Below are 12,167 nucleotides of genomic sequence, written 5' to 3' on the forward strand. Positions count from 1 at the left end.
ATCTTGTTTCTGCAGGTATTTTAAATGGGATTTTGTCTTGGATAAAGCTTTGAAATTTTGTTACCTGTCTGCTGTTCACATGTGCTGGTTGAACGATTTTTTTTGAGTAATCCATGGTAACTAGCTTTTCAGAAGTGGGAAGTGCCTTAAGTCAATGCAACATTGATTTTCCTCAGAGACAGGAAAGAATGGTGGTAGAGGCAAGTGGTTGCCTCTTGTTCACTTTAGCAGTGCTGGTCTTTGTGAATATGCAAAAAGAAGCAAACATAACTTAGAAATAATTTATTATAAAAGATATCCTTTAGATTTTTGGAAATACCAGTGTTACTGTCTTAGATTCTTGCACATGCTGGCTGAGGTATTGATTCCTCTTAGCTTGGGATCCATGTTTTAATTTCAGCCAGGTGAGTGCAGGGTGGCTTTTTTCTGGCTTTTCTTCAAAGTTCAGTGCTATGTTGGATACAATCATCAGTTTTGTCTCCAGGGCAAAATTCCCAATATGTACAGTAGCCTTCTGGAAGCCAGGAAAAGCTGGCAGTGCAGTGTTGCTGTCTGTGGCTGAGATTTTCCTGGGGTTGTTCTCTGGTTAAACACACAAAAGGGTTCAGGGCATCTTGACCTGTGTTCAGTTGTTAAGGTGACAGCAGGGAATGAGACTGATTTATCTATTCTAATGTTGTAGTTTATGTCTTAAATTGTTTCAAGCAGATTGGGCATACATGTGGCTTGGCAAGTCAGAAGTGCAACAGGTGTGGAATATGGTTCAAGTTTAGGAGTAACTCTAGTAATTCCTATTAAAAATGATGCCAGCAAATCTTTCATTGCAGTAATTGCCTGGAGAGTTGAACATCTTTTTCCTTGTGACATGATGATTTCTTAATGCCACTTCTGTATTTCAATTTCCATTTAGAAGATCCCTGAAGGTGGGCATCTTTCGAATTTGTATATGTTGTCATACAAGTGATTGATAAGCTGTAAGTCCCTCTGTGGATTAAAAAAATAAAAGACGGGGAAACACTTAGTATATCATGTCTGTATTTTTAATGATAATTTTTGAGGTAATCTGTGCTTGCCTACAGGCTTGTGCACTCTTTAAGTCCATAGCCAAAGTACCCCTATTTGTGTTCTAAGGTAGTGAGAATCATGATCCAGTGACTAAGAAATAAGGATTTTCTCAAGGCTTTTTGAGGGGAGCGGAGCCACATCTCTGTTGCTCTGAAACAACATTTCAGTTGTGAGTTGCTTTACACTCCCTGGTTTTCTTAGTTTGTACATTGGAACTGCTAGGAAGTTTAAATGTTAAAACCTAAGTTTATTCAAACAAGAAGTTCAGCATGCCAATTTGCGAGGTGCCTGGACAAACTGAAGGATGCCCATCTGCTTTGGGGGTATTGGCCTGAAGCTGGGAAAGACTGACATCAATTTCCACAGGAGAGGAGTAGGGAGGTGTCTCCTGTTTTTCTGAATTGAACAGCTGCTGATTCTTCTTCTCCATTCTTCAAATGCAGGTGAAGTGCGCCAGGAGGTTTCCCATGGAATGGGTGTTACTTTGGGATCCCTCTCTAGTGACTAGGGAATGGAAGTATCATTTTCAGTGAGCCTGTCTGATGAGCCCTCATGCTTTGGGGTGGAAGTCAGCTGGAAGTTGTGTGGCAGTCCCAGTGTACACAAGGGTACAGCAAAGGGGTTCCCTGATAAAAAGAAAAGTGAAATCCCCTGTAGAGGTGGTCTCTGCTGAATGGTGCTGAGGTTCTGGGTCTTCCTGTATCATGTGGGGACACAGAGTGAACTTGTAGCCTGTTAGTCACTGAACCTGTCTTACAAACACAGCACACCTGTAATTTGTTGTAACTCTGTGGACTTTTAGTCACTCTTGATGTGGTTAATATTGCTGAAAAAAATCAGGCAGGAATCCAGTACTAGTACTGTTCAGGGCTTTTTGCCCTCAGTGATTCCTTTTTCTGTTTCTGTCTGCTATCATGGAGGTGTAAATCTCTTGCCTGAGCTGCTATAAATCCAGTTCTCAAATAATAGCTTTTTACTTTTGTTCAGTTTTTGTTTGGTTGTTTTTTTCCATTCTCATGGAGTTGTTGGCAGAGGTGTGGTTTCTGTTCTGAAGTTTTTGTTACACTTGCCATTTCTGTGTAAGCCGTCTTTGAAGTTGAAGGCATCTCTGCTCTTCTTTCTCAGTTCCCCAGGCAGAAGTCCAGGCTTCCTGGGTGTTCTGTCCTGTAGCTGTCTCTCTCAACCTCATGTTTGACCCTACTTTAATTGAATGCTCATGTTGTGTTCTGCAGATAGCTCTCCTTAGTACAGAGTGAAAAGGTTTCATTGCTGCATGTTTATATAGACTCTAAGAGATGGGAATCACCTGCCATAAGCTTTCAGCATCATTTAAAAATTCTCAAAAATTCACCTGAACATAAAACCAAAGCCAGCAGCAAGCGCTCAGCTCACCTAAATGCCTTTTTTTTTTTGTTGTTGTTGTTGTATCCCAAGATCTTGTAAGATACCTGATGGTTTGTAAGCCAGGTTGTTTGGAGCTGAAGCCTGCCAGCAGATAAGTTGTCATAGACAGAACCTGCTTTTGTTAGGGAGACTTGCATGCCTCCAGAGGGCTGGGTTTGGCTACTGCTGTGCAAGCTCTCAAACAGACTATACAATTTTATTTGCTCTTGATTAAAATCCATGCCTTTAAACTTCATGAGTTAGCAATATGGAAGTAGTCTTCTAGACCTGTCTTCACTTCCCTACAGCAAACTTCAAGTCTGTACAATGTACAAAGACATGTAGAAAGACAAGTGTTTCTGACCCAAATGCTTTCTGCCTGTCAAACAGCTTTTGTCCAAGAGCTTCAAGGAAGTTTCTTCATTTGTACAGGCTACATTACATTGCTCACTGAAAGTCAAGACCTGTGGTGTTTCAGGTTTTTAATTTTTGATGTTGCTCTTTTCTTGGACACTGGTCTGCACATACAGCATGGCTGCCTTGTCTCCCCTATGTTGCCTGAGCTGTGAGAAGATGAATTAATGTGGAATTATTTGTTATGTAATGGAATTTTATAACTTGCTTAAGTGATGCAAATGACCTTTGCCCTGTGTCTTTCTGTCTTCCCCCAGGTTAAACACCTGACTCAAGTTCTGTATCTGCTTTCTTGAAAACCAGAAGTATCTCTTCTTTTGTTAGCTTTCAGGAGTGTGGATAATGTCTTTTTTTTAAATAAGAGGTTGAAAGGATTGGTTTAAACTTCGAGTGATCATTGCATTTAGATTCAGTAAACTCATTCTCTTAAATACAAAGACTGCTGAAATTTTCCACTAAATTAAACACTCATGCTGCAAACAATTCAATTTCAATCTCTTCAAAGCCTTTGGGCAAGCCTCTCTTATCTGGAAATCTTGTTTATCCCATGGTACTTGGATAATCTCAAGACCCATTGTACAGTAACTAATGTGGAGTGCTTATTAAATGGGATATTTAGCTGTGTTGCTTTTTTTAATGGCATGTGGTTATGTTTAAGAAATGAAGCTGCATATATTTCAGGTGTGGCCAAGCTGGCACTTGGAGTACTACAGACATTTCAGGTTCAGCTATCTGCAACCTACTTGTGCATATCTTCTGCTTAAAAACAAGCAAAAAAATAGAGTTCTTGTATATTCCTGCAGAACTACTTTTTACTTCTTTCCTCTATTGATTTACTCATTCAACCCATTAAAAACATAGGGGTGATTCTTATTTACTGCTATTAATTGTAAACTGTTATTGAACTTTATTTAACAAATGTGACATTGAATATTACAGAATGGCAGGAGTAATGAGAATGTATATGGATTTTTCTTGGCACATGTTTAGAGTATATAGCTGATAAGTTTTGATTTTTCTTTTATTAAGTAGTGGTATAGAAATTTCTTCTTCCTCTGTCTCTGTATGCATAGCACGTTCAAAAATGAATTTCAAAAAGTTCAATACCTTTTTTTAATGCAACAGGCACACTGCCACTGATGTATTTCTCAGTGATACTCTTGATCACTTCTCAAACTTCTGAAAACCACCTATCTTGTGAAATAAATGGTGATCAGATGATTTAAATTAAATGGCATCAGTCACTACTTTCTGTGATTGTCACTATTCAAAATCTGCCTTTTGCTTTGCACGGATGCTTTTGGGGTTTTTTTGTGCTTTTGTTTGTTTGTTTGTTTAGGATATTTTCAGGTGTGTTATATTTCTAAATCCTTGCCTTGCTGTGCATCCACCTTATTTCCTGGCCTCCGCCCATCTCTCAGCTAGCTACTGCCACTATGGCAACTCTTCCTCCAGCTGAACAGATGGGACATTGAGTCGAGCAGTGCACCGCTCATGCCCTGCCGGGAATCAGCTGGCGGGTTGCACTTCTTTCTGCAAAATTAAGAACAAGCTCTGCCCAGCAGAGGCATGCTGGTTTTGAGGGTGCTCGGTTTCACAGATAATATTGTGATCTAATAGTTGCTTGCAGACATACAACATAGTGACTGAATTGGGATTATTTCTATGCCCGAGACCTCTTCAGAGGAGCTCTGCCTTAAGTGTGAAGAACTTGGCATCAGCCAGCAGCCGGTGATTTTCTGGTAGAACGGTTGCCATCAACTTTTTTTTGTCTCTTTTTTTAGGATGCGTCAGGATGAAACGCCACAGGCATCTAAGCACCAGTGACAGTTCAGACAATGAGAGTAAGTAATACCTGCTAGTTTTTCTTTGGTCTATCACCCCCTTGTGGTTTCTTTCTGTGGTTTGAGGCAAACCATTTTACATCTTAAAATTAAAAAAGAAATGTTTCTTGATTGATTTCTTTTTGCATTTGTGGTCTTTGGTGTTCTGAATCATGTTATAGGAGGAAAATAAGGCAAATGATCTTATAAGGGGAGTTTTGATTATACTTAGAATTTCAAGACAAACTTGTATATCTTTCTCATTCATAGTTGGCAAGAAGAAATTTGTAAATAAAGAGAAATTTTGCTGCCCAGGGTTCTATTCTGTAACTATTTTTTAAAAATAAATCCTGTTCTCATGTTATGCAGAGCTTCAGTGTTGGGGGTGGCAAGTTATTTGAACATTGATATGTTAGATAAATATAATGTTAAATATAATCAGTATATTGATTGTTATGTTACCTCATGCTGGTTCTTGATCTACTCCACTTTGGTCCGTTACAATTTAGTAAACAACAATTTAATAAAGTTATTTTTTAAATATTCCTTGGCAGACATCTACCTGAATGTCTTCCCATTTTGTCTGCAAAAAAACTCAAACAGAACAGCCCTGTGTGGCAGGATCTTGTTTGTTTCTTATAAACCTGTGCCTATCTAATGGCTCTATACATAATAATGATTCATTGTCATATTCACTGCAAGTCATTGATGTATCCTCTGCTGAAATAACATTTTGCCAGAAATGTCTAAGATATCACACTGTGGGTTTTTTTGCATCTCTCATTAGCACATTTTAGTATCATTGCTTTGTTCTTCGAAGGTTTTCTTTGAGCACTTTCAAACTCTGTTTTACTCTTCCTTCCACTTTGTTGGAAGGAAACTAAATGAAGGAAAGCAGTCTATCTGCTTGTTTCTGTTTACTCATGCTTGTATTGGGCAGAGCAGAATGTACCTATAAACTTGGTGTGCTGTGGTTTTGTAAAGAATGAGTGGAACAGGAGGAGCTGAAGTTAAGCCTACAGACTGCCTAACAGGTTTTATTTTTTGCCCACATCTTGTCAAAAATTATAATTCAAGAGATTGGAGTGCCTTGTGTTTTACTGGAAAAATTAAATGAATTGAACTGAGCTATAATGGTTCTTTTTTATTTTTTTTGACAGGTCCTTCCACTTCCTTTTCTTCTTGTTCTAAATACAGGAGTAAGTCAAAAACACCAGCAAATGAACAAAAGAAGCCTGCTGAGGTAAGAACTGGGTTGGTCGCTGGTAGTTTTCTGCCATGTAGTTCTCATGTTTCTAAGCCTTGAAGTAGTGAGCTATGAATGCAGTGCTGCTGAATCCTTTTGGCACATGTCACATTCTCTGTGAACCCCCGTTTTCCTCACTGTGTGAATATTATAGGAATTCTGGTGTTTGATGTATCAAAATGACTCATGGCATTTGCAGACAGCAGCATGTAGTTTGTTCTTCCCCTGAAATTTAATTATCATTTTGAAATTGGCAAAAGCTGGTATAGTCTTAAAATTTGAGAGCATGGTGCAGAAAAGTGTCTCATATGTATGTGTCTGGGAAGGATACTGTTTTTCTGCTTTAGGATGAAACAGTGGGACACTTAAATGGGTAGGATACCTATTTGCAGTTTTTGCTCTGCTACTTTGTTGCACATTGCCACTGAATGAGTCCTTCAGCATTTTAGTCTGACTGCTTGAAAAAGACTGATAAACCCCACTTTATTTCTATAGTATTTCAAGTTGAGTTATGTCCCAGAAATTATTTTGTGTACTATGCCAGCAGCTTTTTACCTGAGAGGTTACTGCTGTGCTGGGTGGTGTGAAATGTGTAGATTGTGCTCCTATAGCTCAAGCTATTCAGCAAACATCCTTCATGCTTCCTTTCTAAATGCTGCTAAGTAGATAGGTTTGGTTTGATAAGAACAAGGTAAATGATACAGAATGTGTCCTTTCTTTGGAAGCTTAATTCTTATTGCAAGTTAATTCAAGAAAACTCACTTATTTCTAAAAGAAAACACTGAAAAAAGTCTAAAATATAAAATTGGCTAGAACTAGCTACATTGTGTTTTATTTGCAGACACCAAGGAGGTTAAGAAAAGCCCACTAAGCTTTTTGCCTTTAAAATGTTATGAGGATTATGGTTCTGTAGAATTTTAATCCTAAAACAGCTTGTGGCTGTTAAGGTCTTGTAAGTGTTGCTCATGTGTGCCTAGGCAGTAGCTTTGTTAATAGTCAAGCTGTGCAAATGGGAGCTGAAGCACATACACTGTCTCGGTTGTTGCTGTTTCAGATACACCTCAGTGCCAGTCCCTTACCAATCCCTTCTTTCTGCCCAGCCATCCAGTTTTCTTCTTGTATCTCTTCATCTTAGGGATTGCCCTATTACAGACTTCTTTGAATTAGCTCCATTCCTTTGCATATGTACATCATAAACAATAATGATGAAGATACAGTCCAGTTATGTAGCATACAAGTGTTCTGTTTATGTAACTTCTAGGAATTAAAATGAGCAGTGTTTTCAGTTCCTCCTTTTGAGATCATCTTTGCTCCTTTCTACCAGTTCCAATGCAAAATCTTGATTCCTTTAGTGCTTGAAAATGTGGAACTTTAAAGAACAAAATCCAGAATATACACTTGAAATTTAAAAAGTGTATTTCATAGTGTAATCTTTCTAGTAATACTGGAATCTTTCTGTCATATTTGATTTAAGATTCCCCTCCTGGGGGGGGGGATAGGAAAGGAAGGAAAAAGAAAGAAGGAAAGAAGTCTCAGACTTTAGAATATATCCTGTTCAGAGTGTCCTGAGGACAATATTTAAAAGAACTCTGAAACAAATTAAGTTCTCCTGGAAAAGGAATGGAAGGGAAGGTGACAGTAATAAGCTGTACCTCTTATACATAAGACTTTTCTGCTGCTAAAAGCAAGTACTCCATCCAACCCTTTGAAAAGCATATGCTGGAAAGTGTATTATATGAAATGCTTTTGTCAGCAGAGCATTGGAATGGATTATTTATGCATCAAGTGGTGACAAGGATGCAAAACAATACTGAAAAGGGATCCCACTATACACCCTTCCAAAAATAATTTTGTAATCCCATAAGCTTTTTGTAGTAATCGTTGCCTAATATCTATTAGATAGAAATTTAAATTTTCAGGCTGACAGCATCTCTTTAGCAAGGTCTCTTTGTAACAAGTTGGCATAGCTCTCCTTTCATTCACCTCTGCTTGCCAGGCAGCAGGCTGTTTCTTGAGTCAGTGATGCAGAAAATCTAGAAGGTCAAAGCTATAAATAGCTGTTTGGGAATATTTTTGTTCATGGTCTTCGTACATTAATTTTTCTTTCATGCCAGTAAGCCTTGTTTTTTCAAATAAATTGTATGTGAATACATAGGCTTTCTTCCCCTTCCTCTACCATCACGAGCCCAACCTGTGTATCTGGGTTCTCTCTCCAAATAAAAGCTTGGATTTGGTACTCCAACAAGCAAGTAGTGAGTGTATGTGCCAGTTCAGGACTTATCTAAATATGCCATGGTCCTCTGAGGTTGCCTGTAAAAAGTGATGAGTGGCTGCATCTGAGGACTGCTCAGCCTTGAATTGCCTTCCTCCAGGTGCTTTAGAATCCAGGTGGGTTTGGGAATGGCCTCAGTGGAGTGATGTCATCTGGTACTACTGCCAGGCCAAGAGGTGTGGTGTTACAGTGCAAATATCAAAGCCCATTTCCAGAGCCTCTGTCAATCCAGAAGGGATGTTACTGGGTTGGACCTGATTTCAACTTACTTCAGTCTCCTCCTTGGAGGAGAAGGTGAGAACAAGGGAAGCCTCTAATGATGCTTCTTCAGACCATGGTGCTTCTGTATGTAATGTCAAAAGCAAGGCTGTGTCTCTTTCTTGCTGCTCCTCTTCTGGATTACAATCTATCACAAGCTACTGAAATGGTGACTTAAAAATTCTGTTATCCAATTAGCTTTAGCATTTACTTTGAATAAATTAGCTGTGTTGAGGTTACAGGCACACCAGTTATTTAAAGTCGTTGCTAGTTTGGAGACTTCTGTGATGATGTTGGCCACATACCATTTGTGGTGTTGCCCTTCAGTGGATTTAAATGTAGGTAGGAGGGCTTCACAGGCATAAGCAATAGGCTGTGTGGGAGGAGCAGGGTATGAGGCATTTGGATGTCTGGCCCAGCATGAAGCCTGTATGTGGCAGTTTCCTTTCTCCATGAAAACTGAAGTATAAAATTATGGCAGACTAGTGGGAATAATTTTTGCAGGGAAAACACATTAGCTGGACCGTTCTGAATGACTGACCATTTCTTCTTGCCTATGCTGGTGGGGTCACAAAAGAGCCTAAGAGATCTTTAGGCACTCAGGTTTATGTATATATTTTTCTTTTCAATCCTGTCTCCCTCTTGAAATTGCAAAGAAGTTAGCATTATGCTTTTTTTCTTTAAACCCTTCCCATATAACATGGCAGTATTCTACCTCTCTTTGCAAATAAGGTTTTGAATCTCATGGCGAGAGTAGTTTCTAATCCCTCATTGATGATTGTGACAGCTGTATTATCATGTGCAATGCAGCTTGTCTTCCAAAAGTAAATGGTCTGCATTCATTACTTGGGTACGTGAAACTCTTTTTAGTGGCATTTAACTGCCACATAAATCGTAGGTCTTGATCCTGAGAAGCACCCTGTAAGACTAGACTCTTGGCAGAAAATGGATTCTTGTTGCAGTGTGAAAGTGGTTGATTTTGTTCTGTGAATGAATGGGTGATGTGGTTAAATCAGATTGCTTTGCATGTACCATGTGTAATAAGAGACTGTCACTTTTATGTGTGTGCTTACCTTAGAGAATTCTGAATTATCTGGGACATGTGGACGAGGCTTCTCAAGACCTCTGGCAAACCTGCGTTATCCACAAGCTACTTTTTAGCCTGCTTGGGTTAGTTGATTAAAAAAAAAAAAAAAAGAAAAGTTGGAGGTGCAAACTCATCAGTTACTTTTATGATCTATTTTTTTCTTTTGAGATACTGTCTCTGGCTATTTGAACTCTTTAGGAATAGCTGACCCAAATGCAGAAGGGTGTGGAAGAGCTTGCTTGTGAAAAGGCTGAGCTGTTTTACCCTTGAAGTGAATGAGCAGGCAAAACAGTGAAGTATGAATGGTTTGGAAACAGCAGAATTAGAGTGCTTCAGTTCTGCCTGTCCTTGTGATGGAAGAACTGGGGAGAAAAGGTGGCCAGGAGCATTGAGAAATGAGGCCAAAATTTAGAAAATCTGTAGCAATTAAAAGGATAGCCTTTTCATGCATCATGTAATTAGACTGTGAAGCTCATCTCCTTCAGGAAGTTGAGACTGAGAATTAAACAAGATTAAAAAAGGAATTGGACAGATGATAGCAAGTACATATTTTTTAAAAATATCTGTGTAAATTAATACCACTTTAAAAATTGATTGTTAGGATTAATCCCAAAATCCAAAGCTTATGTCTGATTAGCAACCAGAAGGAAACTTGACATGTTCTTGTACATTCTTCTGGCTCATGAGATACTGTCAGAGACATGATGTTAGGTAGGGTTGATTTAGTATCCAATTTCCTGGCTTTTCTTATACATGCTTGTAAAAGGAGGCTAGGAAGATTCATGGCTACTTAAAAGAAAAGTACAATATTTCATTTGCTTGAGTCCTGGATAATTCATTAAAATAGTTTCAGGGCGTAGGGGTTTTTATATTAGGATTTACTGCCTTGCTTGTCCAAATTGTGTGGATGTTTGAGAACTACAGATTTAATGCTACACATATTCCTGTCTATCACAGCTTTTTTAACATTTTAAGTTTTTCAGTCCAGTTGGTATATGTGCCTGGAACTGTAGTTTCCTTTCCTTTTGAAATTTATGTTGCCTTTTATTTACTTTGCTGCCAAAAATCCCTCAACCAACCAAAACCCAAAGCAAACCTGCCTTAAGTTTCTACACTTCTCTATAAGGTGCCTTAGTTCAGAAACTTCACACCCAGGTTGCAATGTATTAACAAGAAAAATTCTACCTTTCCGGGATGAGCCCACCAATTCTGTTCTTGGAGCTTCATCCCCTGTAAATGGGCAGTCTGTTGCACATACTCTCAAACATCCATGCAAAGAGAAACTACGCTCTGATACTATGTGGCTATATTACACTTCTAGTAGATCATATTAGAATTTAAATTTTGTTTTATTATTTATAGTGTGATTTTAGGGTGTAAACCTGCTGCTTTGTAAGTATGTTTGCTGAGGGCTTGTACTTGAGAGCTACAATAGTAGAGTAAGCCTTAATGCTTGGGGGTGCTTATGGGAATAAAAGTCACTAGACCCTTTCAAAGGAGAATAAAAGATGATTTTACTGTCAACATGATGGAAAAACTGTTGTAATTTACAGAAACTCATGTGTTTGACAATGGAATTTCAAATTTGGCCTTGGAGGTGGGTTGTGAAGGACACCAAAAATCCAGGAAAATGTCAGCTGTTCTCTGGTTAGAGAGGATGCTGGCCCTCATTCCATGCTGTTTGCCGTAAAAGTTAAAATGTACTTTCGCAGGGAAGACAGGACATAGTAGTTCCCTCCTGCTTTTTAAAAAATCATAGTTCTGTGCTTCTGAGGAGTGGGTCTTCTGACTCCTTAAGTGATGAGCTTGAACTGAAATGCCTGTTGCTGAGTTGCCTGTTGCCTGCTGGCTGCAGGGGAAGCCTTAGGACTGAAGCAATTACATGCAATCCAGCATAAAGTGGATTTTGATTGTAACAAGAGCAGTTAACCCATAATTTACTTAAGTCTTGGAGGTGTGGTTCCCAGTCATGGCCTTGATGCCTCTGACAAGTGACTTACCTGTGTTGGGAGTTTGCAAGTGGTTGATCAAAGTACCTGAAAGCACAGAGAGTGTCACAGGAAGTATCGCTTTTCTTTTCATTTTTAAGAGATGACACAATCTGTTCATTTTTCCTCACACTTGCATTTGGGCAAGACATGCTGAATGAGCACTGGCATCAGTCAGCTTCAGTAATAGCTTGCAGAGGGGTATTGGAAAAGGTATTTTACTCTTTTTTTTTTTTCTTCTCTTCATGTGGTTTTAAGTTTGCAGTGGTCATGAGCAGAAGGTGCCTGACAGTCTGTGCAGACCTGATGTTTGAATTGTTCAGCAAACATGGGGTTTGTAGAAGGCTGTTTTATTGTCAATACCTATTCTCTGTTTTCAATGCTAGTATTTTACTGTAATTCTCTATAGCATTACTTGTATTCTCCCTGATACCTTTAATGGATAAGGATACTTCATGCAAAATAGTATTCTTTGTTTCACAGCCTTGATTTATTCAGAGTAAGCACAGCAGGGTCCTGTGAGGAAGATTATATATTGAGTTTTCATAGAGTGCTTTCAGAAGGAATTTGGGTTCAAGTCATATATGGCTTTTGGTGAAGCATGTATAAATAAATTCTAAGAAGTTAATTT

General features: G+C 38.7%; 1 protein-coding gene across 8 annotated transcripts in view; it reads left to right on the forward strand.

The window, feature by feature from the left end:
• The window catches only part of JADE3 (jade family PHD finger 3), a 64,765-nt gene that overhangs the window by 27,292 nt on the left and 25,306 nt on the right, over nt 1-12,167 (forward strand). For all 8 annotated transcript variants that reach the window (XM_085055886.1, XM_085055893.1, XM_085055879.1 and 5 more), the window contains 2 exons: nt 4,647-4,706; nt 5,846-5,928. In XM_085055886.1, coding sequence (XP_084912012.1) covers nt 4,658-4,706; nt 5,846-5,928 — 132 coding nt within the window. In that variant the 5' untranslated portion in view covers nt 4,647-4,657. The remainder of the gene's footprint in view (nt 1-4,646; nt 4,707-5,845; nt 5,929-12,167) is intronic.

This window comes from Lichenostomus cassidix, chromosome 1 (genome assembly GCF_008360975.1).
Source record: "Lichenostomus cassidix isolate B80296 chromosome 1, HeHo_3.0, whole genome shotgun sequence".
Lineage (NCBI taxonomy): Eukaryota > Metazoa > Chordata > Aves > Passeriformes > Meliphagidae > Lichenostomus > Lichenostomus cassidix.